We start from the raw sequence: 27490 nt of genomic DNA, 5'->3' as shown, positions 1-27490 counted from the left end.
TCCTGGAGCTTTCTTAGTGGGTATACTGCATATACCTGCGTATCCCGTAGACTACACCGCTGATGACAAGCATCCACACCCTGAACCATTTCTTCGAATGAGCTCGGACACTTAACAGGGGAAGTACTTTGACACTTTATTGAATCGGTTCCACTAATAAATAGTGCCCCACTTCCTCAGTAACCCAAGAGCTTCCAACAGATGTTGCTAGGATTCAGTACAGCGTCCTTTATCACTGCCTCCAGTTAAGAAATCAAAATGTATGTGGTTACAAAAAGTACCTGTAACAAACATCCAGTTTTTAATTTAAACCCGTTCACTGGCTCCGAAGAAGCTCAATGTTAAAAGGGGAAAAAGAAATGCAAAAGTCAACTTAAGGCTTAATTGCAAAAGCAAGATAAATATGTAACCTAAAATATGTGATAGACTTAAAAACTCCACAGCTCCCATTTCTTCACTACACAACTGCATGTGTACGTCACTCTTTCTTGGTGTTTGAAACAGACATTTGGGATCACACACAGTTGGCATCTGACTTTCTATCTAAATAGACATCTGCAGTATGACATATTGCCATGAAACTGTATATTCCTCCTTTAGGACTCGAAGCATCTTCATAACACAAAATCTACCAGCATTAGTACACGTTTGGCTACAATATACAGTAGGATAAACATATAAAATATATACGTTTTGGTTTACAAATGTAACCACAAGCCGTTGTAGAGATTTTTGGTTTGACAGGACATTTCAAATGACAGTAACATTCACATTTCAAACCAAAGATTAACTTCAATAACATACAATTCCTTTTTTTTTTTTAAAAGAAAAGAAAATTAAATATAACAAAAAGGAAAGAAAGCTACAAATGGTCCCAATATTGCAGTAGTCGTGGAGGCAAGGTGTGGGCTGGCAACTGGGTGCAACTTGTATTTCAGGTTAATGACTTCATCTCATTAGAATTACTTCAGTTAATAGTTTAAATGTGAACGAGACCTGGAATCAGCAGAAGAAACACTAAATAATAGCTTTAAAGTGAGAGTATAATGTACAGAGAATGATAAAACAGTGTTTGGTGGCTCAGTAAGCAAGTCTTATTCGTGTTAACTGAGCCCATCAAGACCAGAATTTGAAATACTACACACTAGGTTTATTCACAAGAACAAGCTTTTGTAACGAACAAAAGAAGACTTTCACACAGCAGTGTATTTGCGAGCGTTTCTGTGATCCAACTTGTGATGGTTGCTCCTGCAGTAAACTGTGTCCTCAGAAGAAAGTCCAAGAGAGAAACCGAGTAAAAACTGGCGAACTGCGCTGTAATTAACGAAGAAGCGATGACCTGTGGCTTGGAATGATTTAAGATTGTCGATTACTTTCAACTGTAAAGTAAAAGACGCTTCAGACGATTAGCTGCCAAAGAAAAAAAAAGATCCAAACTAAAACTACAAATCATTGCACTAAAAAGAGCCAGTAAGGTCTTTAAAACCCAACTTCTGTCAGTCAACGGCTTAAACAGCAACTCCAGGATGCTCCCAGCGAGACTAATCAGCACAAATAGACATTTCTCACAAGTTTTGAGAATTGTGAATAAACCCAAATGGTCACTGTCAGTTGCTACAGCTTCACAAACCCAGAGCGTAAATGAAGATGTGTCAGTGCCAGGCCGGACCTCGCCACCACGGACAAAACCGCTTCTTTAACAATCATACGACAATGCTGCCAAAAGGTTTCTGGGAAAATAGACCGTGAGATACAGATAATATGCAACAGTGAGGTACACACCTGTTGAGTAAAGATTGCAGATTAAAAAAAAAAGCCCTGACACAAGACACAAAACGGGACGTTGTTTTCTCTTGGTTTCGGCATACAGACGCTCCCTTGCCGTCTGTGCGCGTTTGAATGTGCGTCCGCCAGGCTTTTGTTGTTATGTGATGAATGGTGCGGTTCACTCTACGGTCACAGACTTGGCCAGGTTTCTTGGACAGTCCACCTGTATTTGAATAGAGGAGGTAATTTACTACATGACAAACAAGCTTCTGCTGTTGACTAAATGCAACTGTCAAACTATCAAGTATGATTTACAAAGAGACACTTTAATGCCCGTGATATGACAGCACTGCTCTTATTTCCAAATCCTCGGCCAAGTTAGCTCTTGTTTTTAGGTCAATGCCAGGACACGTGTCTGTAGGGAAGTGCTCTAAAAGCAGCATCAACACTGGCTATATTACATGCTGTACTTCAGTTAAACTGTTTACTTAGACCTTTCACATCCTGCAATACAGCAAAGCCAGTGAAGTACACAAAAAGGTACATAATAATACACATAACACTAATAATAGTGATAGTTTTTTTTTTTTGCCGACAAGGTTTTTGCTACAGTTAAAAGTATTTAAATTTATTGAATTTATTTATTGATATAAAATCCTCTATTCCAGACTCTCTCCATCCATCCATCCATGGTTCATATGCATTTTAACCAATACTTTTTCATGACTTTTTGGCAAATTTCCATGACTATGTATTGCTGAAAATTTCAGTCGACATTATACAATAAGAATACAAATTTGTGTTAAAAAGTTTACCCTCAGAGGTTTAACAATAAAATGAATGACAATGAAGAGAACGTTGAGGTTAGGACGACGTGAAAATACATTTACAGTGGGGCAAAAAAGTATTTAGTCAGCCACCGATTGTGCAAGTTCTCCCACTTAAAAAGATGAGAGAGGCCTGTAATTTTCATCATAGGTACACTTCAACTATGAGAGACAAAATGAGAAAAAAAAAATCCAGAAAATCACATTGTAGGATTTTTAATGATTTAATTTGCAAATTATGGTGGAAAATAAGTATTTGGTCAATAACAAAAGTTCATCTCAATACTTTGTTATATACCCTTTGTTGGCAATGACAGAGGTCAAATGTTTTCTGTAAGTCTTCACAAGGTTTTCACACACTGTTGCTGGTATTTTGGCCCATTCCTCCATGCAGATCTCCTCTAGAGCAGTGATGTTTTGGGGCTGTCGCTGGGCAACACGGACTTTCAACTCCCTCCTTCTATGGGGTTGAGATCTGGAGACTGACTGGGCCACTCCAGGACCTTGAAATGCTTCTTACGAAGCCACTCCTTCGTTGCCCGGGCGGTGTGTTTGGGATCATTGTCATGCTGAAAGAACCAGCCACGTTTCATCTTCAATGCCCTTGCTGATGGAAGGAGGTTTTCACTCAAAATCTCACAATACATGGCCCCATTCATTCTTTCCTTTACACGGATCAGTCGTCCTGGTCCCTTTGCAGAAAAACAGCCCCAAAGCATGATGTTTCCACCCCCATGCTTCACAGTAGGTATGGTGTTCTTTGGATGCAACTCAGCATTCTTTCCTCTCCAAACACAACGAGTTGAGTTTTTACCAAAAAGTTCTATTTTGGTTTCATCTGACCATATGACATTCTCCCAATCCTCTTCTGGATCATCCAAATGTTCTCTAGCAAACTCTAGACGGGCCTGGACATGTACTGGCTTAAGCAGGGGGACACGTCTGGCACTGCAGGATTTGAGTCCCTGGCGGCGTAGTGTGTTACTGATGGTAGCCTTTATTACTTTGGTCCCAGCTCTCTGCAGGTCATTCACTAGGTCCCCCCGTGTGGTTCTGGGATTTTTGCTCACCGTTCTTGTGATCATTTTGACCCCACGAGGTGAGATCTTGCGTGTAGCCCCGGATCGAGGGAGATTATTAGTGATCTTGTATATCTTCCATTTTCTTATAATTGCTCCCACAGTTGATTTCTTCACACCAAGCTGCTTACCTATTGCAGATTCAGTCTTCCCAGCCTGGTGCAGGTCTACAATTTTGTTTCTGGTGTCCTTTGACAGCTCTTTGATCTTGGCCATAGTGGCGTTTGGAGTGTGACTGTTTGAGGTTGTGGACAGGTGTCTTTTATACTGATAACAAGTTCAAACAGATGCCATTAATACAGGTAACGAGTGGAGGACAGAGGAGCCTCTTAAAGAAGAAGTTACAGGTCTGTGAGAGCCAGAAATCTTGCTTGTTTGTAGGTGACCAAATACTTATTTTCCCGAGGAATTTGCAAATAAATTCATTAAAAATCCTACAATGTGATTTTCTGGATTTCTTTTTTCTCATTTTGTCTCTCATAGTTGAAGTGTACCTATGATGAAAATTACAGGCCTCTCTCATCTTTTTAAGTGGGAGAACTTGCACAATTGGTGGCTGACTAAATACTTTTTTGCCCCACTGTATTGAATCACATATTATTATGCTGTGTTAAAAAAAAAAAAAAATTCCATGACTTTTCCAAAACTTTCTGGGTCTTTTTTTGTTTCCAAAACCTTTCCAGGCCTGGAATTTGCATTTTTCAAATTCCATAACTTTTCCAGGTTTTTTCAAAACGTATGATGTATGTATGTATGTATATATATATATATAAAAAAAGTCTAAATGTGTGCACACATTCAGGTGTTTACACGTAATTGTAATGTTTTCAATGTGGCAGATAAATTGAGTCAGGATGTTTACATGCTTAGATCCAAAATACGGTTTTACATTAGAGCAGTCAAGGGGTACACAGCCAGATAATCAGGGACACTGAGCTTACAATTACACGGACTGTAAAACGCATCTCCCTCATAATGAGGTCAAGCATCTTTCAGACATTTTATCTCTAAATGTCAAAAATCATTGAATATGTTTACATGCAAACTAAGATTCCACTATTTTTCTGAAATATGACAATATTCTGAGTTTGATACAGGTCATGTGAACAGCTATTCTGATATTCTGAACGAGGCCTTTTTCCAAATTTAGCAGGCTGCCTCAAAAGCCCAAGTTTGTGGTCGGAAGGAGAAACATAGCTACTTTTAAACATTATTAAAGACTTGGGTAACAGGTTTTTGGATATGCACAAACATCGTAACTGCAACATTTTCAAGGTGGTGGTTAAATGAATGAAAGAGGGAGGCTGTGATGGCATGGTCGAACAAGTCCACTACTGGTGTTAAACTTTGAAAAAAAAATCTTATTTTGCACAGATGCATATTAGTGGAATATTCACTTTCATCAGCCATGTAAACAACTTAGTCAGAATAACGTCTTTTTCGGGAATAAGGGCAGAAACTGTAATATTATGTGCATGTAAACAGTCAATGTTCCCAACTTGTATACTGACATATTGCTGGCACTTTTAGTTTTGAGTTAGAATGGCGACTGCAAATGCAAATGGTGGAGATGTGGGAGTTCAGAAACGGATATTTTACTGCAATTTATGTGTCTTAAAGGGTAACTACTGTTTTTTTCAACCTGGACCCTATTTTCCTATGTTTTTGTGTCTAAGTGACTGATGGGAACAACAATCTTTGACATTGGTCCAGTATTAAGTGAGATCGCTGCAGATAGACCTTGAAAACCTCTCTGAGACCTTTCTGTTTAACCAGAAACAGCTCTGAAGTCGCTAGTGCTAAACCCACCAGACTCCATTTAAAAAAGCAATACTTTTAGCGTGTATAGAGCCAACATATTTTCACACATAAATTGGTAAACTATGAGTTTATTTCAACCAAAACTAGAGTTGTGATGGTTAGAAAAGTGGAAAGACGAGCCAAAACACAATTTCACGGATGTTTTTATGTTTAAAAAAAACGAGCACTTTTGTGAAGGTAAATACAAGCTGGACAATTGCCCTATTAACTTACATTGTAGCTTGTTTCGCTGCTGCCGACTGCAGCGATCTCGCTTAATACTGGACCGATGTCAAAGATTGTTGTTCCCATCAGTCACTTAGACACAAAAACATAAGAAAATAGGGTCCAGGTTGGAAAAAAAACGGTAGTTACCCTTTTAAGTAGTCTCGCTTTGCCAGACCCTCCTCCAAAGCGCGCTGAAGAAGGGTCCGGCTAGTCCACACAGCATTCGGGGACGGGAGGAAAACGTGCTCTGGTTTATTGGCATTTCTTTAAACCAATCAGAATCGTCATGGGCGGTGCTAAACTCTGCACAGAGCCGCTGCAAAATGGTCGTTCGATAGAAAACTCAGATTGGACAGATAGTCTAGCTACCTGTCTGGATTTACCCTGCAGAGATCTGAGGAGCAGTTAACCAAAAATAAAATTCCAACACAAAGAAAGAGGAAGGAAACAGAAAATACATGCATCCGGCGGAATTTCCTGCAGCACCGTAGCAATCCCGGAAGTGGAACGCGAAGGATATAGACTAACCTTTAAGTTACAGATGAGGTAATAAATCTCATCTAGTAAAACAGTCAGGATTATCAGTTTCTGCTCAACCTTGAAGGGACAGTACTCACGTCGAAACCTCGGAGGACAGCCAGATGGAAGGACAGCAGCTGCAGCGGGATGACGCTCAGGACGCCCTGCAGGCAGTCCACACAGTGAGGCACTTTGATGGTGCGGCTGGAGCACTTGGCGGTCTCGTAATCGTCTTTGTCACAGATCACGATTGGGCGGCCCTGTGAATCAAACAAAGCAAATCATCTGTCAATGTAATACCTTCCCCCCCCCCTCTCAGTTGATTTCCCCCCAACTCTTAAACCCGCATCTGCTGCAGATTACCAACAGCAATGATGTCATGGTGAACCGACCCCTCCCTTGTATTTATTGAGGTGAAGGATCACAGGTGTGGCGTGGACAGGGATGTGGAAATTAACACTAACATGCAAAATGTGCTGCGCTCATCAAGGGTTCAGGGAGATAAAAATTTAAATAGAGAGTTGTAGATTCTTCAGATGTTCTGAATCACAATAACAGCACAAAAAAACAACAACAACTTGCTTGTAAAATCAGAATTCAAATGTAATGACTAAGTCAGTTTCCACGACGTAATGTTGTACATTTGTAAGGCATCAAAATATTAGTTTTGGACGTGTAATGGAGTGTGTTCCCTGAGCATTTTAGTGAGTGAATAAACAATCTGCAGGGTCAATCAACAGGATATTTAAGACTAGATCATTTCCCCCCTAAATATATCAACATCTGGTTAACATTCATTACATTTGATATTTGTTTTGTTGGGGGTGTGTATGGTTCTTACCTGGCGGGCAACAATTTGCTGCAGTGCGTTCTGACATTTGGTGTAGGTGTGGTCTCTCATGATGATCATGATGACCGGCATGAGTTTATCCACCAGGGCCAGGGGGCCGTGTTTCAGCTCTCCAGCCAGGATGCCCTCTGAATGCATGTACGTGATTTCCTTAATTTTCTACACAGGATTAAAAAAAAAAAATTACCAACAAGTTAGGAAAGTCTTAGTCTCACTTTGCCAGACCTTCCTCCACAGCACTGCGAAGGAGGGTCTGGCTAGTCCACACAGCTTTCCGGGATGGGAAAAAAAGTGCTCTGGTTTATTGGCATTTCTTTAAACCAATCACAAATCGTCTTGGGCGGTGCTAAGCGGCGGACGGAGTTGCGGTGCCGCTGCAAAAATAGTATCAGGAAGGAACTTGTTTTGGTGGAACACGTGTACGTTCAAAAGCTGTTTTAGTCGTGCAACAGAAACTTCAGATTGGACAGATAGTCTAGCTAGCTGTCTGGATTTGAGGAGCAGCTAACCACAGTCGTCGTTAGCCGGAGGTTAGAACGCCAACGCAAAGAAAGTGGAAGGTGGCGGACATCAGGCGAAGTGGAACGTCGTGGATATAGACTAGGAAAGTCTAAGCTGATGTAGTCATTATGGTTTACATTTCAAAACATAAAAAACCTCAGCCCATCTAACACTTCTTTTCTAAGACTTTAAGCCGTTTTGCTCTGCATTTTATTATTAAAAAACGGAGGAGTGAAATGTATTATTTATATCATAACTCACTACAACTTACCCAACTTTTTTGGTTTCTCAGAGTGAAGAAAAGGTCAAATATTTCTAAAAATGTATTGTGAACGTCTGCTCCAAAATTATCAGAGTTTAACAGAGAGACTTTTTGTGTTTCCTTTGGCAAAAGCGTGTGGTCCAAAAAGCCAAACAAATGATTGATCAACACGTCCTCGTCCTGTCTACACACTTCACATGAATGCCCTCAGGCCAGGGCTTTACTGCGCCACTCAGGAAAACAAACCACTACTCAAAGTCCATTCAGCCTGCTGTCAGATTTTCAAACCTTTACAATAGTCTCTTGGAATGATCATCTTATTTTACTATTCTGAGGTTTTTATTGTATTATTATTATTCTTACTATTATTATTATTATTGTCTACCCTGGAAATCCAGAGTTCTCCCGAGAGCACAATTGTAATTTGCTCAGCGAGTCACTCTGGCATTCAGTAATGATGCTCATTAACTATGCCCTTGTAGCCGAGCTGCACCAATCACATCGGTGTATCTGATATAGGCGGGCCGGAGGCGAGCTAAACAGATGACGACAGTTTAATCTACCAGTTAGCTCCGCTGGTAGCTAAGCGTATGGGGCTCTGGATACGTCACCCAGTGTGTTGTTGTGATTGGTCGTAGTGTTATCCAATTGCGTGCAGTGAGATTTTCAAATGCATGCTTGGTGCCGCCCCTCGAGTTGGGCCGTTTTCATTACTCAATGCCAGACCCGTAATCTTTCGGATTTGGGTCTGGATTTTCAGGGAACCTTATTTATTTATGTATTTATTGTATCACTGTTCTTAACTTGAACTGAACCCGTATTCTCATTGTGTTGTCTCTGACATACTCCTGTTTATGTGTTTGTTTGTGTGTACATTTTCCATGTTTTTGGTCTGTAGACTGCTGAAACCAAATTGCCCTTTGGGATAAATAAAGTTCTTTTAACTTAAACTTGAACTGAACTTTCTTGCAAGCTGGTACTACTTTTCTAAAGCTCTCCAGAGAGACATGACAAAAAAATAGACAAAGTATTTTCTAATACATTGGAAGGAAAAAAAAAAAAAAAAAAAAAAAAAAAAAATCAGACAAAGCAGGCTGTACTTGCTCACCAGTGCTCCTTCCAGGCAGGTAGCATAATGGTAGCCTCTGCCCATGATCAGTACACTCTTCTGCTGGTACAGCTCTTCTGCCAACTTCTGGATCTCATCATCCAAACTGAGGACCTCCTTGATCAGATCTAACACAGACATAACAGGAAAACAGATGTGATTGAGGATTTTTTGAAAAGCAAATAGGAAGCAAAAAGAAAAGAAAAAAAAAAAAAACTACCATGCATAATCTTGAATAAAACACTGTGTCAACATGCTGCTGCTGTCACATGCTGGAATATAGTCTCAGACTCAAAATGTTGGGCAGACAGCGGCAGAGCGGCCAGACATTCCTCGTTAGTATACGATTAGGGACACGCCGCCATATGCTTTAGATCTAGAGGAGCATGTGAGAGCCTACAGCTCTCATCACTTGGCTTCCTCTTCCAAGAGGATTGTTCGACCATACAACACAAATTAAACAGGCTTTTGGTGTACTTGATCTTTGCTCTGAGAGCTCCGTTTTCCATCTCTATACATTGTAAATCTCACATGATGATCACTATTTCCCTGGCTGAACCTGAATACTCGTGGCTTGATTTACCTGGAAGTACTCTCAGTCCCTGGATTATCTCTCGGCGTCTGGGCTGCATGGAAATCCTGTCATCGCACATCAAGAGTGCAAACATGATCAGGGCCACAAACTGGCTGGTGTAGGCCTGCAGAGCACAAAGTCAGAAAAACAAAGCGTAATGTTAGCAAGTGCTGAAACAATATTCATATTTCACTGTTTTTCTCATCTACAGATTTATAACGAAAACAGCTGTCCGATGCCCCGTGCATGAACGTAGAAAACTACTACTGGAAAACATTGGTTGTTGTGAACTGATTACTAAAAGGTATAGTACTTTTCCTGTATGGCAGCTCAATATTAGGGAGATTATTTTGGTTGTCAATTAATCTGTTGATTAATCAATTAGTTGTTTCGTTTATAAAACGATAAATGAAAAAGCGCAGCCCAAAGACCAAGATGACGTCCTCAAATGTCTTCTTTTGTCCACTAATCAAAGATATTCAGTTTACTGTCACAGAGGAGTGAAGAAAGTACAAAAATATTCACATTTAAGAAGCTGGAATCAGAGAATTTGTACTCTTTTTCATTATTTAAAAAAAAAAAAAAAGGCTTAAACCGATTAATCGATTATCAAAATAGTTGGCAATTTATTTAACAGTCGACAACTAATCAATTAATCTTTGCAGCTGTCCTCACTATTGAACACAAAGAGCAGGACCATATCCTGACTTGAGCCTCTCTTTTCAGTACAGTTATTAGAGTCTGTGCGTCTTCTTCTCCTCGTTTTGATGGTGGACTCTGTCTCCAGATAATAATCGGCACCAGATGAGAAATGGAAGGAGAGGTGGGTTTTAGTGCACGCCAAGCAGCATTAAAATGCATGAAGTTGAGCTCACTCAAGCTAGTGCTGCTCATCCTGGAAAACTTGGTGAACACACAACATCACATCAGAGAGCACACACCCCTCTGATCATTCTGGAAATGTCAGCGCTCACACAACATCAGCACAACGGAGACTCCATGCGTGCCGTCATCACTGCCCACTCTCTCTCTCTGTTCCTTCATCTCCGAGCACGTTTGGAGGCCTTCCATGCCCATTTGGGAGACTTAAACAGTGCTCGAGTGAAGCCAAGTCATTTCACGGGACCCTACAGACTCAGAAATGCCCGTATCTAGGGCCAAGAAAATAGCTGTAAAAACCTTTACACAGTTTTATTTCCCGCTGACAGCACGCTAGCCACAGTTCTTCAGAACTCTGATAGTCTGTGCTGGCGGGTCAGATGTGGCAACATATTTAATCCACATAGTAAACTGTAGAGTTTTTCTGTGTTCACGTCACCAACGTAGTGTTTTTTTATGCATAACATGCCAACTGTTACCCTGCAAAGACCTAACCCTTACATACAGCTGAAACATGACCAGATTCCTCTCAAACAGACACAGTTATGGAGTAGAAAACAAACTTTGTAGCCCTTTAAAACTCCTAATGGATACAGCTACGTAATTCATAAATTCATCTTCCACCATTTGCAGTTGACCTGCCAGAAGGATTTGCCTTTTGATAGCATCAAAGTATTTTGGCTCCACTTAATCAATAAATCTTGGATAGGATCATAGAAATTGGAGAAAAAAAAAGAAAGAAAAAAAGAAGAAGAAAGAAGCACATTTTCCAGTTCACAAAAAAGACCCCATTGGCAGGAAATAGAAAATAGAGGCCAAGTAGATGAACTTGGGGCCGCTAAGCAGTTAGGTGCGATACGTATTCTCCAGTGATTTGACGAGCTCGGTTGCAGCATTTGGTTGAAATGGGTGTGGGTGTGTGGCCCAGCCAGCTGAGCAGTAAATGATGGCGTCTCTGAGGCTCTGGAGCAGCACAAGAGTCCCTGAGCCAAGCCCAAGGGCGGGACAGGAGAGGGGACCAGCTCCACTCGCTCTCCTCACTAGCTGGGGCCGGGGCTCCACTACTTCTCCGCTCTGTCCAAGCTGGCAAATCCTTTTGGTTTTGAGAAGGGGGTGAGCGGAGGGGCAGAAAACCAAGTGTCCTAGCTTTACATGAGAATAGAGATGAGAATCTCAGGCTTCTTCAACTCCCCGAGGATTCAGAGTGGAGGAAAATGTCAGCTTCCAGGAGGCGGGGACAGACTAATAATGGAGTTTTCATCTGGGTTTTATTCAGTGTCAGTGGGCGGTGAGTTCATTTATGAGATGATGCAACAAATTGGTGTACAGTTTCCTTAAACTGTATAAAAAGGTCTGTTCACCCCAAATAGTATAAGTATGTTTCTTTTAACCCGGATGCCATCTATCCATGGTACACCACCTAACTCAGAAGAACTGGTAATGTGCATGTCACCAACTGGTCTGTTCTGTCTGAATGTATTGGCAAACATCCCTCAGTAACAAGTTGGACAGTTGGCAGGTGTATGTCAATTCAAACTAGGGCTGCGACTAACAATTGTGTTACCTAGGCTCTAAAATGTGTCAATAAAATATTGTAAATATTGTCTATTGACAATATTGTCTATTGACCAACAGTTCAAACCCAGAAGACTAATGGAACAATCACATTAACATTTGATAAGCTGGAACCAATACTGTTGCATGAAAACTGATTAGCAATCTTTATTATATTATTTATTTATAGTATGGGTATTATTATTAATGTGTAGGTGGTAATGGGCATACGTGAGGTGTGTGGGTGTGCATATATCTTTACATTTTATCTTGTATTTTAATGCTGCAAACAAAGTTTTGTTGTGTAAATATATGCAATGACAATAAAGATCTAGAGAAAGTCTGGATCATTGAGTTACGCTCACAATTTCAGCCAAGGGAGTAATTTATAAGGGTTGACACTGGGAACCGTACTCAAGAATGGAATGTAGGGCGAGGCAGACTTCCAGGTTGCAGTTTTTAAGTTTAAGCATTTTTAGTATGCTATATTTATCTATTTATATACTTTTGTAAATGTAACGTCACTTTTTAATGAAATGCATTGTCTGTTTTGCCCGTCTTGGCTATATACCGTTTGTAATGTCCTGTCTCTCTTGTATTCTTGGTGAAACCGAAGAAAAATGTTCACATCTGTGGACAATAAAGTTTTTCGTATTCATATTTGTTTTATGGCAGGAAAACACGTTTTATTGCATTTTGTGCGACTGAACCCTTTGTCTGAAAAAAGGTTGTAGATGTAAATACTGTAGACATTTCCCAAATATTGCAGCTTGCCGGAATACATAAAAACAGGCTCACCTTGGTGCTGGCTACTCCGATCTCAGGCCCGGCATTGATGTGGACTCCGCAGTCGGTCTCCCTGGAGATGGAGCTGCCCACTGTGTTGGTGACGCCCACAGTCAGAGCGCCTCTCTCCTTGCAGTAGCGCAGGGCCATGAGGCTGTCAGCAGTCTCCCCTGGAGAGTCGGCAAGGATAGAAAACAGTTTATGCAATGTAACGGTTTTCTGACAATAAAATAATGCTGATTTATTAGTTTGTTGGGAAATGGCTTTTTGCACCACATAGGACTGATTTTAAAAACAGCTTCAGGGAAAAAGCAGCAAAAAAAATAAATAAAAAAATCACACAAAAGAATATTATAGGAAGCACTTTGTGCTTCATTTACATATATGAAAAGTGCTATATAAATGCAGTCTGATTGATTGATTGATTGATTGAGTAAACTCAACTGCACAAGTTTGACTTGACAATTTGCTGAGACTCAAGATGAGCAAAGGAAAAGATAAACCAGGAAGAAGCACAGTGGCTCCCAGTGATGGGAAGAGGAACAATGGGGAATGTGCATTAGATCAAATCCAGATGGCAGCGGCCTCCGCACCTGACTGGCTGATGAAGAAGCAGACGTCGTCTCGGAAGACGGGAGTGTTCCTGTCCAGGAAGTCGCTGGCCAGCTCCACCATGACAGGCAGCTCGGTTAGCTCTTCGAGGACCTGGCGGGTCTGGGGAAAGCAACAGAGCACTGCTCAGCATCATTCTGTGAAGTGCCTGCGCACAAACCTCCCCCGGTGTCCACAATACAGACAGACCTCCTGCTAGTAGAGATGTTTTACCGGGCTTTTTCAACGTAAAATAAAGCCACACTAGAGCGCTGCTTACTGAGCTCCAAGGCTGCAACACAAGAAGCGCCTGGCCGCTACGGAAACCAAAACTTGCGCATGCTAAATTTGGAATCCATGACCAGATTTGAAACCCAATCCTCCAAACAATTCCACACGATTCCAATAAAGAAACGCCTCCACTGGAATCGTAATTTTTGAGACGATTCCAAGTGGAAATCGGTTCTCGATGCCCAACCCTAGTGTTGAGTGTATCGTTGCATCCACACCTGCTAGTCTGATGGATTCAAATGCGAATGGCAACAGACATTTACGCCGAAGAAGAAAAAGTGGCTACTCACCGCTACCCCGGCATGGTAGCTGGTGCCGCAGGCAATAAGGATCAGCCGCCGACACCTCTGGATCTCTTTGATGTGGTCCTTCAGTCCACCCAGTATCACTGAGAAGCAAACAGCTAATCCATCATTCTGCCTGAGACTTTCCATCTCATTTAAAAACATGATGTCATGCGGTGATATGCAGGCAACTGAAATAATGTGTGTCCATATGTGCTTTCCTTCTTTCTTTTTTAGAAAGGCTGAAGAGAAGACATTTGAGCATGTGTTTGAGCAACATGAGTAATGGGACAGAGTGGAAAATAGTGCATTCAGGGGTGTTTTACTACATCAATGCCCCACTGAGAAAACTAAACTGCGTTAGGGCTGTGCAATTAATCTAATTTTAATCGCGAATACGATTTCCGCTCCTAAGGATCACAAAAACTATGTAATCGAGAAAAACGATTATTTTTGCAAATTACATTTTGCAAGAAAAGCTCTTCAAAAAAACAGGAAAAGCATTAAAGCAGTCCCCCTACAGGTTGGAAGCGGAATTGTCCATTACATTACATTGTCCAGTTCATTCAAACTACAGATCCGCTACCCGATCTGGCAAACTTGCATAATGTGATGTAATGGACAATTCCACTTCCAACCTGTAGGGGGACCGAAGCGGGAAAAGGTCTTTAGTGTTGCTTTAAATCTACATTGTTTAAGAATTTCTCCCATCTAGCGGTGAAATTGTATGTGACAACCAACTGAATATTACTTTCTAGCCCTTCCTCCTACGGTGGCCGAACCCGAAATTAGCTCTTAGTATCTCCATTGTTTACACGCAGCTGTTCTAGCCACTCCAATATTAACTTTGGTCTTGTTGCTTTGTCTGTCGCGTTGTCATTTTAATTCTCTTTTTCGCTTCCCTGGCGAGTAATCTCCCCCTGGCATTCGTCACGGCGCCAATAGGTGTAAGAGGGCGAAATGTGGAGGCATGTCCCTCTTTGGCTAATGTATTTTAAAAGATGGAGGCGCAACATGGTAAAATACATAGGAGCGAGTCGCTCCTATGTATTCTGAATGATTCTGAATGGCAGATTCTACGCTTGTGAGAATACTTTGATTAGTTGGTGGAAGCAATTACACATGAATGAGCACATATTTGTGAAAGAACAAAGGTTTTTTTGCTAAGAATCAACTCAAAAAATTACACAATGTAGAAAAATGTAGGAAACTTACAGTTCAAGGCGTTTTCAGTGCTGATTTGTTTAACGGTCTCACTGTTGTTGTTTTTTTAAGTTCAATAAATGCAACATCTTTCCAAAAGTCGATGAGTAATCTTGTTAAATAATAGTGATTTCAAAACTGAAAATAATTGTGATTATGATTTTTTCCATAATCGAGGAGCCCTAACTTTGTGAATCCCTATGGAAGTGCCATACTAAATCACAGCAGTACTCTTATGAAAAATATGAGACAGTTCAACAATGCAGCAGTTGTTATGTTGAATATAATTGAGAGCTGAGAGGTTATGTTCTCCATAGTGGAGCAGCCCTAACCTGTGTTGTCGGTGAAGTTGATTCTCCCCCTCATGGTATTGACCACAGACTCGGGCTGCTCAAAGATCTCCTTCTGCATGAAGGAGCTGTAGTTGCCTGTGGTGGGAGGATCAGAAATCAGGGGAACATTTCCAACACTAGTTTAAAAAAGAAGAGGTCAATGCCTCTTAAAAGCACAGTGATGGACTTTTTATAAAGTGTGAGCCCACATGTGACCGTCTGAGAAGGGTCTTGTTGACACACATTAAGCAGCTGAAAACGTAAACCAAAAGCTCCGGGAGGAGCAAGAAAATCTTTACAATGTTTTACTGGCTGTCCTGGGAACGTAGGGAGTTACTGTCTTATGTTGCTTTATTAACGTATTCAGAGCCACGGGGTAATCCATCCCCTTAAAAGTCAAGGAAAACAAACATGAGACATCAGGGAGATAGTGTTTTTCCATTAATAATAAACTGTGACAGTGAAATACGCGAGCGTTTTAAAGCCTGCTGCTGACAGCTATTTGGGTCATGCAAATTAGGTTATTCAGCAGAAAGGCTCCAGGAACTGAAACGGAGGAGAGAGGCTGAGTAATGACAGGACCACAAAGGAATGTCGAGAGCAGCCAACATCGGTTTACCTCTGCCCTCTGCTGGATAACTGAGGGAGAGTCGGTGGAGAAGAAGGCAATGCAGAAATTCACATTTTTCATTGTGTGGACACTGTTATTGTGAGTTAAAGTTGATTTGGTTTGATATTTACCCTACAGACATGAGAGAGGTTTCAATCTTCTCACATAACTATAAAAAAAAATCATCGCTTAAGGCTAAGAGAGGGAAGGTAATAAAGTCCTGCAACTCCGTCCGGCTTCCCTGGGGGTTCAACTGCTCCAGCGGGGTTGCAACAAGCTGCATGATAACAAGGATGGCCTGAGGGCTGCACGTTAACAGCCAGCTCAGCTAAATAAGCAGCCAGTGTCCAATAGAGATTTACACAATAATAACAGGGTTCAGGACAAAATTACAAAGCAGCTCACCAATGATTTATTTGCAAATATGGGCAGGGGCACATGTATGGCGGGAAGAAAAGAGAGAACAGATCAAAAGGCAGACCTTCCACTCACCCTTCATGATCTGCTGTAGCTCCATCTGCAGTGTCTGGATGGCGCGAGCTGGATAGTCTCCGGCCGTGCGCTTTATCCTGTGGATGGACAGCCGGCCTTCCACCACGGCAGCCACATCGTCGTCCTCCAGGAAGATCACCCGGTTCGTGTGCTCGATCACTGCACTGTTGTGACGGAAAGAGACGGACAAAAAAAACAGAATTTTTTTATTTATTTTTTTAAAATCGTAAAATATCAACTTTCGCGATAAAAGACACATCACCCAAGACACTCAGAGATTTGTTGGGTTAGTTGAAAGACACGGGTATCTGCTTACCTTGCATCAGAGGCAAAGTAGTACTCCACGGCTTTCTGATCCACGGGGAACAAGCAGGTGTCCTGGTCCATCCTGGGTAGGGCAGTGCAGCCCTTCTTGTCTTTAGTGGCTGAGGGGGGTGGGGGGGGACAGGAAGAAAGAAAGAACTGGGCCTCAGTGACACTTGTACAATCACACGTGGACAAATTAGACACAAAAAAAAAAAGACATTGAAACTTACTGGAGCGGTAGAGCACAGGAATATGATCGGAGGACAGTTTGTGATCACTCCTCACTCCCATCAGCAGGGGACTCCCCCTCCTGCAACGCAACATTTTTATGAGCCAACAATACTTTAATCTTTAATTACTAAAGTATGCAAAATAGAAAAAGGGGGTAAGAAAAAGGAAAAGTTTTATTTTTATTTTTTTTTTACTTCTTCCTTCTCCTTTTTTTTTAACATGGAAAGCCTTATTTGAATCAGTTACAAAAACAAACTTATTCTTACTCGTCACATACACACAGTACAATGTAGTGAAAATCTATTTTCTGCATTTTAACCCATCCTAACTATTAGGAGCAGTGGACAGCAAATATCATTGGGGTTGTTGGGGGATTTATTCATTTTTTTTTTTTTTTAAGATTATATTTTGGGCATTTTCGACCTATATTTTTGACAGGACAGATGAAGACACGAAAGGGGAGAGAGAGGGGGGGGGAATGACACGCCGCAAAGGGCCGCAGGTCGGAGTCGAACCCGGGCCCGCTGCGTCGAGGAGTAAACCCCTATATATGGGCGCCTGCTCTACCAACTGAGCTATCCGGGTTAGGGTTGTTGGGGGATTGAACCACCAACCTCGTGGTGGTGGGGCGACCACTCTTCCCGAGCCACAAGCAACCCTAAATGGAATTTTGAAAGATATGGTCGCTGAAGATTTTGTTTGCCTTGGTTTTCCTGCCTGTACTCAAACGTAAGTGCAATAACTATCAGTTTGACAGCATCGGCGGGAGCGTACCTTGTGCCAACAGCCTCTCCGGGGTAGTGGACGCTCTTGAACACCAGGGCAAAAGCTCCCTCCTGGCAGGTGGAAGAACAAACACATCAGACAGGCTCTTCTATCTGCTGATCACTTCAGGAGCAGCAGTGTGCTTAAAGAACAAATCCGGCGCAAAATGAACCTAGGGGATAATAACACGTGTACCGAGTCGACCGTTCTCTGGGATTTGTTTTCATGCTAATCGAATGTGACCAGTTTTAGCGCAAACCGCTAATTAGCTTATAACGCTAGTTGTCGGGGCACAGGTAAAGTAAAAAGAAATCTCTATTTCTACACCACTAACAAGGCTCAAAATAGCACCACACTTCCACGGTAGCATAGTGAGGGTCCCTCCATGTAAACCGAAGCACTGAGAACTTTGAAGTGTACAGTTTATTAAAAAGATAGTTTATAAAGACAGTACCGTTCACGTATACAGGCAGGCGTCATGACCAGTTGAACGATGAACGCCGTGCAACGTGAGCAGAACTGTCACTTGAAATCTCCCATGGTCCGTGGCTTCCCAATGGGTCGATAGGAATTACGTTTGTGAAATGTAATTGCATGAATTAAATCGGTTTATTAAAATATATGGGTGACTAACTACAAGGGTTAGGGTTTGATTGGTCATGACTAAAGTCCCAGAGAACGGTCGACTCGGTACACGTGTTATTAACCCCTAGGTTCGATTTTGCGCCGGATTTGTCCTTTAAGCATGCCCTTACCAGCTGCTGGATGACCCGTTCCACCAGCGTAGCGAAACTGATGTCGTCACTCTCCCGGTTGTCAAACATGTACTTCACCAGCTTGGCGATGGTCTCTGTGTCAGTCTCTGACTCAAACTCGTAGCCTTTGCTCTCCTGTGGGGAGAGAGAGAGAGAGAGAGAGAGAGAGAGAGAGAGAGAGAGAGTTAGTCCTTTCTAGTCCTGATGAAAAAATGACGAGAATAGAGCTGCAAAGACTAATCGATAAATTGTCATCTATTAAATTAATCTGCAACTATTTTGATAATCGATAAATCGGTTTGAGTTTTTTTTTTTTTAAAACTTCTTAAATTTGATTCACTCCTCTGTATTTTTAAGTTGTGGACAAAACGAGACATTTGAGGACGTCATCTTGGGCTTTGGGAAACACTGATCCACATTTTTCACCACTTTCTGACATTTCTATTGACCAAACAATTACTGGATTCATTGAGAAACTAATCGTCAGATTAATCGACAATGAAAATAATCGTTAGTTGCAGCCTTAGTCTAGAATGGTTTGTGAAAACATATTTGCTCACCAAGAATTTCCTCAGGTCTTTGTAGTTGGTGATAATTCCATTGTGGATGACGATGAACTCTGCAGACCAGAAAGATTATCAGAAACGTTACGATATCAAGATAGCTGCAACCAGGTCAGAATAGAGTGACTGAGCTGTTGTGAAATACAAGGTCAAACGTTTAGCTGTGTGGAGTCAGTTAGCTTTCCCTCCGTGAAACACAACTGACCGTTGGTCTTGTCAGATCGATGTGGGTGGCTGTTAACTGGGCTTGGGACACCGTGGGTGGCCCAGCGGGTGTGAGCAATGCCGACGTGAACATCAAACTCCACATCCAGGTCCATATCCTGCTGCTCTAAAAAGGTGAAACAAAGACACGCCAACACAGACAATATTTAATATTCCAACTCAGGGTTTCCCCCCCCAGTGCATTGCAAGCCTGGTGGCCCACCGGGACCAAGTTGCCCCCCCCACTGGGCCTAAGCCACTGGGAATTATTGTTTAATGTATTTTTAAGACTTTTTTTTTTTTTTTTAAACTACAGTTACAGTCGGGGCGGCTCGATTGGAAACTTAAGACGTAGTCTCATTTTCAAATCTCCAGTTAGCTTTTAGCACCGATTTAGAGTTCTATGGAATCTGCGTAACTTTGGGTTCAACATTTGGGGGGGGGTTTGAGATCTCCAACTATCTAGGGGGGTCCCGGGACATGTCTGCATGTAAACGAAAATGTTTATTAAAAAACACTCGAAAAAAGAGACAAAAACTTGAAGAAAAAAAAAAAAGCAACAAAAACCTTGGGGGGAAAAAAAAGAAAAAAGAGTCAAAAACCTCAATAAAATTGTCGATAAACTCGAAAAAAGCAATAAAAACATTGCAAACGCAACAAAAACGTCGGAAAAGGCCCAGACTGGATTATGTGAGGTCCTCCACGCAAACTCTGACCCATGCGTACGCACATTTTGGAGCCAAAATAGGAATTGGCGACACAGATGGTGAGGTGGTGAACTGAAGTCAGACTGCAGAAAGTAAATGTGGGAATAACGATTACTCTTAATATGTTTAAGTATTGATGCCTCACGCACATTTCTTCACACCATATCAGGAAGATTAAATCCAGCAGTGTTATTTGCAATTGTACTGAGTTTTAATTGTTCCATAAACACCTCCAACTCAAATCTTAAATCAAAACTCGTTCTTAATATTTAAATCAGCGCTGTCTCACCGTCACAGAGTCCGCTACGGAGCGCAGGAGGAGGAGATGGCCTGACTCCATGGAATACAGGATAGCATCAAATACCAATATAAACAAATATAAATATATAGACTGCGGTGACCCCCGTGCGTAATGCTGCATGATGGCACTGCTGGCCCTGCAGGAGTACTAAGCTAATAGAAGAATCATGAGAAAAAGAGACTTCAGGGACCATGACGATGACTGGCTAATATGCCGATTTAGATTTTCTAAAGCTGAGCTCTTGGATCTATGTACTGAATTGGGTCCAGTAGAGAGGGCAAACGCGCCGGAACCGTGCCATCCCGGTCCAAATACAGGTCCTCGCCACTCTGGGGGATACCGGCTGTTTCCAGAGGGAAATGTCAGACAGCTAAGTGTTTTTTTTTTTTTTTAAATAAATATTATATATAATCTTCAACTTTATCACTAAGGCTTGTTTGGATGTAATATATAGTTATGTTAAATCTTATTATATATGTCTGGTATATCGAAGCTGTCCCAGAGTGCCGTAATGCCTGCTGTTTTGGACGTATTATTAATACATGTAGTTATAGATCAGGTTTCCCTACACTGTGCAAGAACAGGCCGAAATTATAATTCAATTTGCAGCAATTCCTGAATGTCTGAGAAGCTTTTTGCTTTTTCTCTGCCAGTCATCATGATACGGTGTAACAACTGCCAGTGTCATTCATACACTGATCAGCATTCACGAGGTGCTTTTATGGTTAAAATGGGCGTGTACAGGGCGGGATAAGAGGCTGATCCACGTACGCACGCTAATCTCTGATTCATAAAGCAAACATTGCTTACAGGTGTGCGTACACACGGTTTTATAAATCTGACATTTTTTTGGCGTACGCCATTTTGGGCTTTTGGGCGTACGTACACTTATAGTAAGGATCCTACGCAGTTTTATAAATGAGACCCCTGGGCTCTACATTAATGCTGCCATCAGTCTGTGACTGGCCCCAGCCGGGCCCTCGTCGAAAATAAAGACACTTGCCGTCGGGCTAAACAACTTTTCTGGGGGAAACACTGCAACTGCACCAAAGTTTAAAGAACGATAATCAATAAGGCTTCATTTGTTAATGGTTAATTCATGGCACATTCATGGCTTACTGTTGATCTCCTCATCCAGAGCCTTCACTTTCCCGCTTTGCTTGATCAGGTGGATGGACTTGGCATTTGACTCCCAGTCCTTGCCATTGCCACCATCAATTCCCACACCTAACAAAATGATAACAAAGAAAGAAATAGTGTTGAGTTACAGTGATCACAAGTCCTTAAGTATAGAAAATACTATAGTGCTATTACCACTTCGCAAGTAGCGTCCTGTTTTGTTGTAATATCAGAACAGAATTCCAACATAACATGCTGCTACAGTCATCTAATACATGGGGGAAACAGAGTGATACGCAAATGGACTTTACATACAGGGAATTAGCTCCATGAGTGGTGCAGTAGGTCTAACCCAGCAACATGATAATGGATGTTCAGTTATTCAGTGTGCATCAGACTTGTCTTTTGTTTAGAGCTGAGGCAGGCGCCCCGAGCAGTTGGGGGTTCGGTGCCTTGCTCAAGAGCACCTTGGCAGTGCCCAGGTGGTGAACTGGCACCTCTCCAGCTACCAAGTCCACCACTATACTTTGGTCCGTATGGGGACTTGAATCAGTGACCCTCTGGTTCCTAGCCCAACTCCCTACTGACTGAGCTACTGCCACCCCTGATGTCAATGGGGAGCTCATTCCACCATTTAGGAGCCTGTACATTAGCCATTAACAGAATAACTGTCAGACAGTTAAGGGGACAGTGAAGAAAAGACTAAAGTGTGTGTTGTTGATAGGAGCCTTTTCCATCTCTCTCACCAGCTGAGTCGTAGCCTCTGTACTCCAGACGGTGCAGACCTTTGAGCAGGATCTCGAGGATCTCACGGCGAGTCCTTGGCACTTGGTAGTTGAGATAGGCAAAGATTCCTGGGGAGAGGAAAGAACAAAATGTCAAGATTCAGTGCTGTGTTTCTACATAAAGAATTACAGCCCTCTAAAATAGTTTTTTGTTCATTACTTCTTCCTTTAAAAAGGGGTGATAGAATGCAAAACCGAGTTTACCATGTCATAGTTGAATTATGACAGTTCGGCAAATTTGGTATGAATGTCGGACTTGAGAAGCTCCACAATCTGCCGTGACATGCCGGCGGCTGCTTGCCGGGTTTGCTGCCTTCCCGGCCGGCCTCTCCACCTTCAGACCCCGCTATATGAGCTGGAGCTCTGTCAGGATCTCACACACGAGCTGCGCCGTGTACTTTAGAAAGAAGAAAGCTTGGAAGTTTTTTTTTAAGGATACTGAAAATGAACCACGGCCGTAAATGCAGTGTTGCAGGCAGTACAACGGAATACTGGCCCAGAGAAACCTGTTTAGAACGAGATAGATATTGGACAATGGAGCGGGACCTGTGGGTGTAGCGCAGCGGCGCAGAGGGACGTGCCTGTGGGCTTCGCTCTCCACTAAATGTCCCCACGCTGAGACACTGAACTAGCTAGCGCAGGGACATTTAGCGGAGTTGTGATTCCTTGTCTGGAAGTGGAGTTTTTTTTATGTCCCAAGGGTAACGTTACAACAACACTAGTTGTAATGAAAATGTCGAAACCGGGCATGTCTGTCTGTACTTTCGGTAACAGACAGTGTGTCTGTGTGTGCGTGCGTGTGCCGGGGAGCGGTGTGTGTGTGCTGCAGGGCAGCTCTGTGGCTGTGTGTGCAACCAATCAGCGCACAGCTCATCTAAATATTCATGAGCATACCATATTTGGAAGAAAAGCTGTCGTTCCAAATAGAGACATTCAACAGGGATGCACAAGGACCCATAGAATAAAACCTGGGACATTTTCAGCCCAACCAATGTTACATACCCTATTAGGAGACCTTAAGGAACAGTGTGAAATACCCTATATAATCATTCTACCACGCCTTTAAAAGCAAGTCCGCCCAATTTGGGGCCCGTGCTCCCTTTGTTTCGGCTCGCCATGGCATTTGACATGCTCATGCTTATTCTCCTCTTATTTTGAAAGTGCGGTAAAATCCTAGACGTAATGACGACGAAACGTACATTTTGTGCAGCTCAAGAGTAATTTATCTGGGTTTTACGGCAATGTAAAGCACAGTGCTGGTAAACTCATCATCGTTATCCGCTTATCCGGGTGCAGGTAAACTTCCTTATTAAATTGCATACGTAAGTTTTATCTACGAACAATTACGGTACTCTTCGAGATCAACATTTATTTTTAGCCCGTGGCCTTCCATCCAGATACATTTTGGCCCTTCATCTGAAAGAATTTGGGCACCTCTGCTTTAAAGTATGCTTAGGAGTGCAGCTGAACGCAAAGATTGATTGAAATGCCTGTCAATCTTCGTCAAAATGTTAAGTTAGTGGGACGAGAAATACTTTGTTATGTCAGCCTTTTGTTATGTACAAGGCTAAAAATAGAAACAGTATTGTGCAAAATGCTCAAGAAACCAGTCTGGGCAGTTGTCTAAGAGACAAAGGAGCATATCCACAGGTGTTTAGCAAACTGGCATCTCCTGTCTAGGTGGGATGTTTAAGGTGTTGACAGAGTCACCTTGTCAGTCTGACTGAAATGTGTCGGTGTACAATTACAAATCTGACTCAAAGACTATTACGGTTAAAGCTGAAAAGATTAACCTATTAGGATAGTCTGAGTCATTTTTTTATGAAAAGAAAAAAGTAAAAAATTCTCTGATCCCAGGTTGTTAAATGTGAACATGTTCTAGTTTCTTCTCTCCTCTGACAGTAAACTGAATATCTTTGAGTTGTGGACAAAACAAGACATTTGAGGACGTCATCTTGGGCTTTGGGAAACACTGATCCGACATTTTTCACCATTTTATAGACCAAACAACGAATCGATTAACTGGGAAAATGATCGACAGATATAAATCGACAGTGAAAATAATTGTTCGTTGCAGCCCTAATTATGGTACAATAACAAGTCCACATGAATCAAGACCTAAGCATAACAGCAATAATCAGCAGTCTATCCTGCAGATATTTGCCATCCACACAGCCAGTGTAATCCTTATCCGGCGAATAACTCACACCGACAGCGTCACATTAATTAGCCAAAGGTGGGGCATGAAGTACAGCCCTGTTACACAGCTAAGTGCAGATAAGTGCAAATATAGCCGGTTCAACAGAGCATTCATTCAGAGCAGTGGGTGATGGAGGGAGGCAGTGAGGGGAAAATCCCCATGGTGCAGGGCATGCAGGGGGAAAAAAAAATTACAAGGATAGCATTTTTTGTTTTGATATACTAAGAATGACAACTAGTCTATCTGGTCTAATAGGTCTGGTTTACTCAGAGATTGTAGTGACAGTGATGGGAGACAGCGAGGCATCGGTTATCAGGGGTGAAAGAAGGAGACAGACACTGTGGGGGAGACAGAGAGGCATCGGTTATCAGGGGTGAAAGAAGGAGACAGACACTGTGGGGGGAGACAGAGAGGCATCGGTTATCAGGGGTGAAAGAAGGAGACAGACACTGTGGGGGAGACAGAGAGGCATCGGTTATCAGGGGTGAAAGAAGGAGACAGACACTGTGGGGGACAGTGGTGTAATCTTGCTAGTTTATTGTAGTAGTGGCCGGGTATACTACAATAGTCTCTCTGCATGTTCAAAAGCAGCGGGTGATGGAGGGAGGCAGTGAGGGGAAAATCCCCATGGTGCAGGGCATGCAGGGGGAAAAAAAATTTACAAGGATAGCATTTTTTGTTTTGATATACTAAGAATGACAACTAGTCTATCTGGTCTAATAGGTCTGGTTTACTCAGAGATTGTAGTGACAGTGATGGGAGACAGCGAGGCATCGGTTATCAGGGGTGAAAGAAGGAGACAGACACTGTGGGGGACAGTGGTGTAATCTTGCTAGTTTATTGTAGTAGTGGCCGGGTATACTACAATAGTCTCTCTGCATGTTCAAAAGCGTTTGTTCAGTTTGCAGTAACATTACTCGACCCGTATTTGTGAAAAATAAATAGCTAGATGAAGTGAAAGTTCTGTCACAAAACTATGTTGTTACGGGGTATACGTGCAGTTTAGTGTCCCAAATTATTTTCCAAAAACTGAGTGTCCCAAATGATGGTGGTTAGAGCTATAAAACACCTGTTAAACATGTGGTTTAGCAGGTTCGGAATTAAGGACATTGTATGAGGAATAAGGGACACTAAACTGTACGTATACCGTTGTTGTATCATTGCACATTTTTAAGTGGGTATATGGAAATTCTGGAGCTTTCTTAGTGGGTATACGGCGTATACCTGCGTATCACGTAGACTGGGACACGGACAGATAGCAGCAAAGCATCCAAAACTACATTCCCCAAACGGATCATGAAGAAATTAACATTTCTGGGTACTTTCTCATAAGTTAGCTAGCTAGTGCGGTAAGATCGACACACTTGTGTTGCATCCAACCAGTCGAAACTTATTTCACTCTTTCATTTTTTAGCACAAATAGTATGTGGAAGACTCCAATTAAAACATAACAATGGCAATGTTAACTCTTAGCTAGTCCAAACATTTAACGCTTGATAACAAACCACTGTGACAGAGGTTTAGTGAAAAATTACGCGATGGACGTAACGTTAACTTAACGTTAACGTCGTCGCAAACCACGTTAAGTAAAGCTGCGTTAGCAGGATGAAACATGTAATCGTTAGTTCCAGATATCAGCTTGCCGTCAGACACTGACAACTTAAAACACAGAGATAGCTAGCACGTAGAACAAAATGAAACAGTGCTTTATATTTTGCTAGCTAACAGCATCAGCAGCACTAGCTCATGTTCGATAACGCAGGTTAGCCACCCTAAGCTATTTTTCAACTAAGGTTAGCTCATTCAGCCTAACCTAACGTTGCTGTTGCTGTTGCTGTTCTGGTAAATAAGGTATAAGACACGTTTCCCACTTAATAATATAAATGTAGGATTAATTCAGTACTCACCACACATGACTGCAGTTTGGATGCCAGTTACAGCTACTCTGGTAGCTGCCGTGGAACTCCTGTCAGTTAAAGCTTCGCCCCTTCTGTCTCCACACTGACTCAGAGCCAACCGCCTTCGATCATGGCGCCTTCTGATTGGTCGAGCGGTCTGTCAGTCAGGTTGCACCTACCGACGCCGGCAGACGCAGGCACTCCTGACGTGGCATCAGGATGCATTTCCGTGAGGCACCCAGGATGTATGGGGTTCTCTTAATACATCCATGGTATCGGGCCATTATTATAGCAAAACTATTTGCATAGGTGTGTGAAAGGTTTTGCAACTGTATCTCAATCCGTGTGCGTGTAAATGTGTAAAATAATCCTTAACTGTGTACTGACATTTGTGAATGTGTACAAGAATGTGCAAATGTGTATTCAGAATTGGTATGTGTGGAATCAGTCTGTAAATGGGTGATGTAATCTGTGTTCAGAATTACAATTGTAGTGACATTTGTAGATGTGTAGACAAAACTGTAAATGCACATAGATCTGTGCAGGCATAGACAAATCTGTAAATGTCGAGACAAAACTGTAAATGCATACTGATATTATTGGCTGAAAAGTTTTTACTCCAAGAGCTACTTACTTACAGATCTCTGCCACGGCAGAAGTGTAGCAAAAGTCACATGTAAAAAAAAAAAGCCATCTTATAGTATAGTATAATGTACACATTCACAAATCTCAGTACGCATTCAGAGATTCTTTTACACCTTTACAGATCTGATTACGCACACGGATTGAGATATAGTTGCACAAACTCTCCACACACATTTGCAAATAGTTTTGCTCCAGTCATGGTCCCATACAGCAGATCCAGCAGTTGTTATTCAGCACCATAACACGTTAGATGACAAACACACTGAAAGCCTTCAGAGCACGGCCGCTGTAGCCAGGATTTTAGAAATATTAAGTCCAAAGTCTTCCAGCATAACCAACACACCATTATGAAAATTTGGACAAGTTATCAACTCATAAATGTGTATTTCAAAAATCACAACTCTTTATCTTGTACTTAACTTTTAAATGATATTTTCTGTTGATTTTATCTCTCTACTCTATTGTATAAGTACT

General features: G+C 41.9%; 1 protein-coding gene across 1 annotated transcript; it reads right to left on the bottom strand.

The window, feature by feature from the left end:
* Nucleotides 1-781: 781 nt before the first annotated feature.
* Nucleotides 782-26485, bottom strand: gfpt1 (glutamine--fructose-6-phosphate transaminase 1). Its single transcript, XM_078251595.1, has 19 exons — nucleotides 26381-26485; nucleotides 22235-22342; nucleotides 21489-21596; nucleotides 19363-19488; nucleotides 19155-19213; nucleotides 18595-18729; nucleotides 17849-17910; nucleotides 17074-17153; nucleotides 16854-16962; nucleotides 16538-16701; nucleotides 15436-15531; nucleotides 13907-14004; nucleotides 13328-13448; nucleotides 12747-12904; nucleotides 9525-9639; nucleotides 8942-9069; nucleotides 7062-7229; nucleotides 6319-6480; nucleotides 782-1990 (listed from the first exon to the last, which is right to left on the bottom strand). Exons 1-19 carry the CDS (start codon nucleotides 26385-26387, stop codon nucleotides 1946-1948), a joined length of 2049 nt encoding a protein of 682 aa, XP_078107721.1. The 5' UTR covers nucleotides 26388-26485; the 3' UTR covers nucleotides 782-1945.
* Nucleotides 26486-27490: the final 1005 nt, after the last annotated feature.

Source organism: Sander vitreus, chromosome 5 (genome assembly GCF_031162955.1).
Source record: "Sander vitreus isolate 19-12246 chromosome 5, sanVit1, whole genome shotgun sequence".
Taxonomy (NCBI): Eukaryota; Metazoa; Chordata; class Actinopteri; order Perciformes; family Percidae; genus Sander; species Sander vitreus.
The sequence above is the reverse complement of the archived record's forward strand: the minus strand, read 5'-3'. Positions and strand labels throughout refer to the sequence as shown.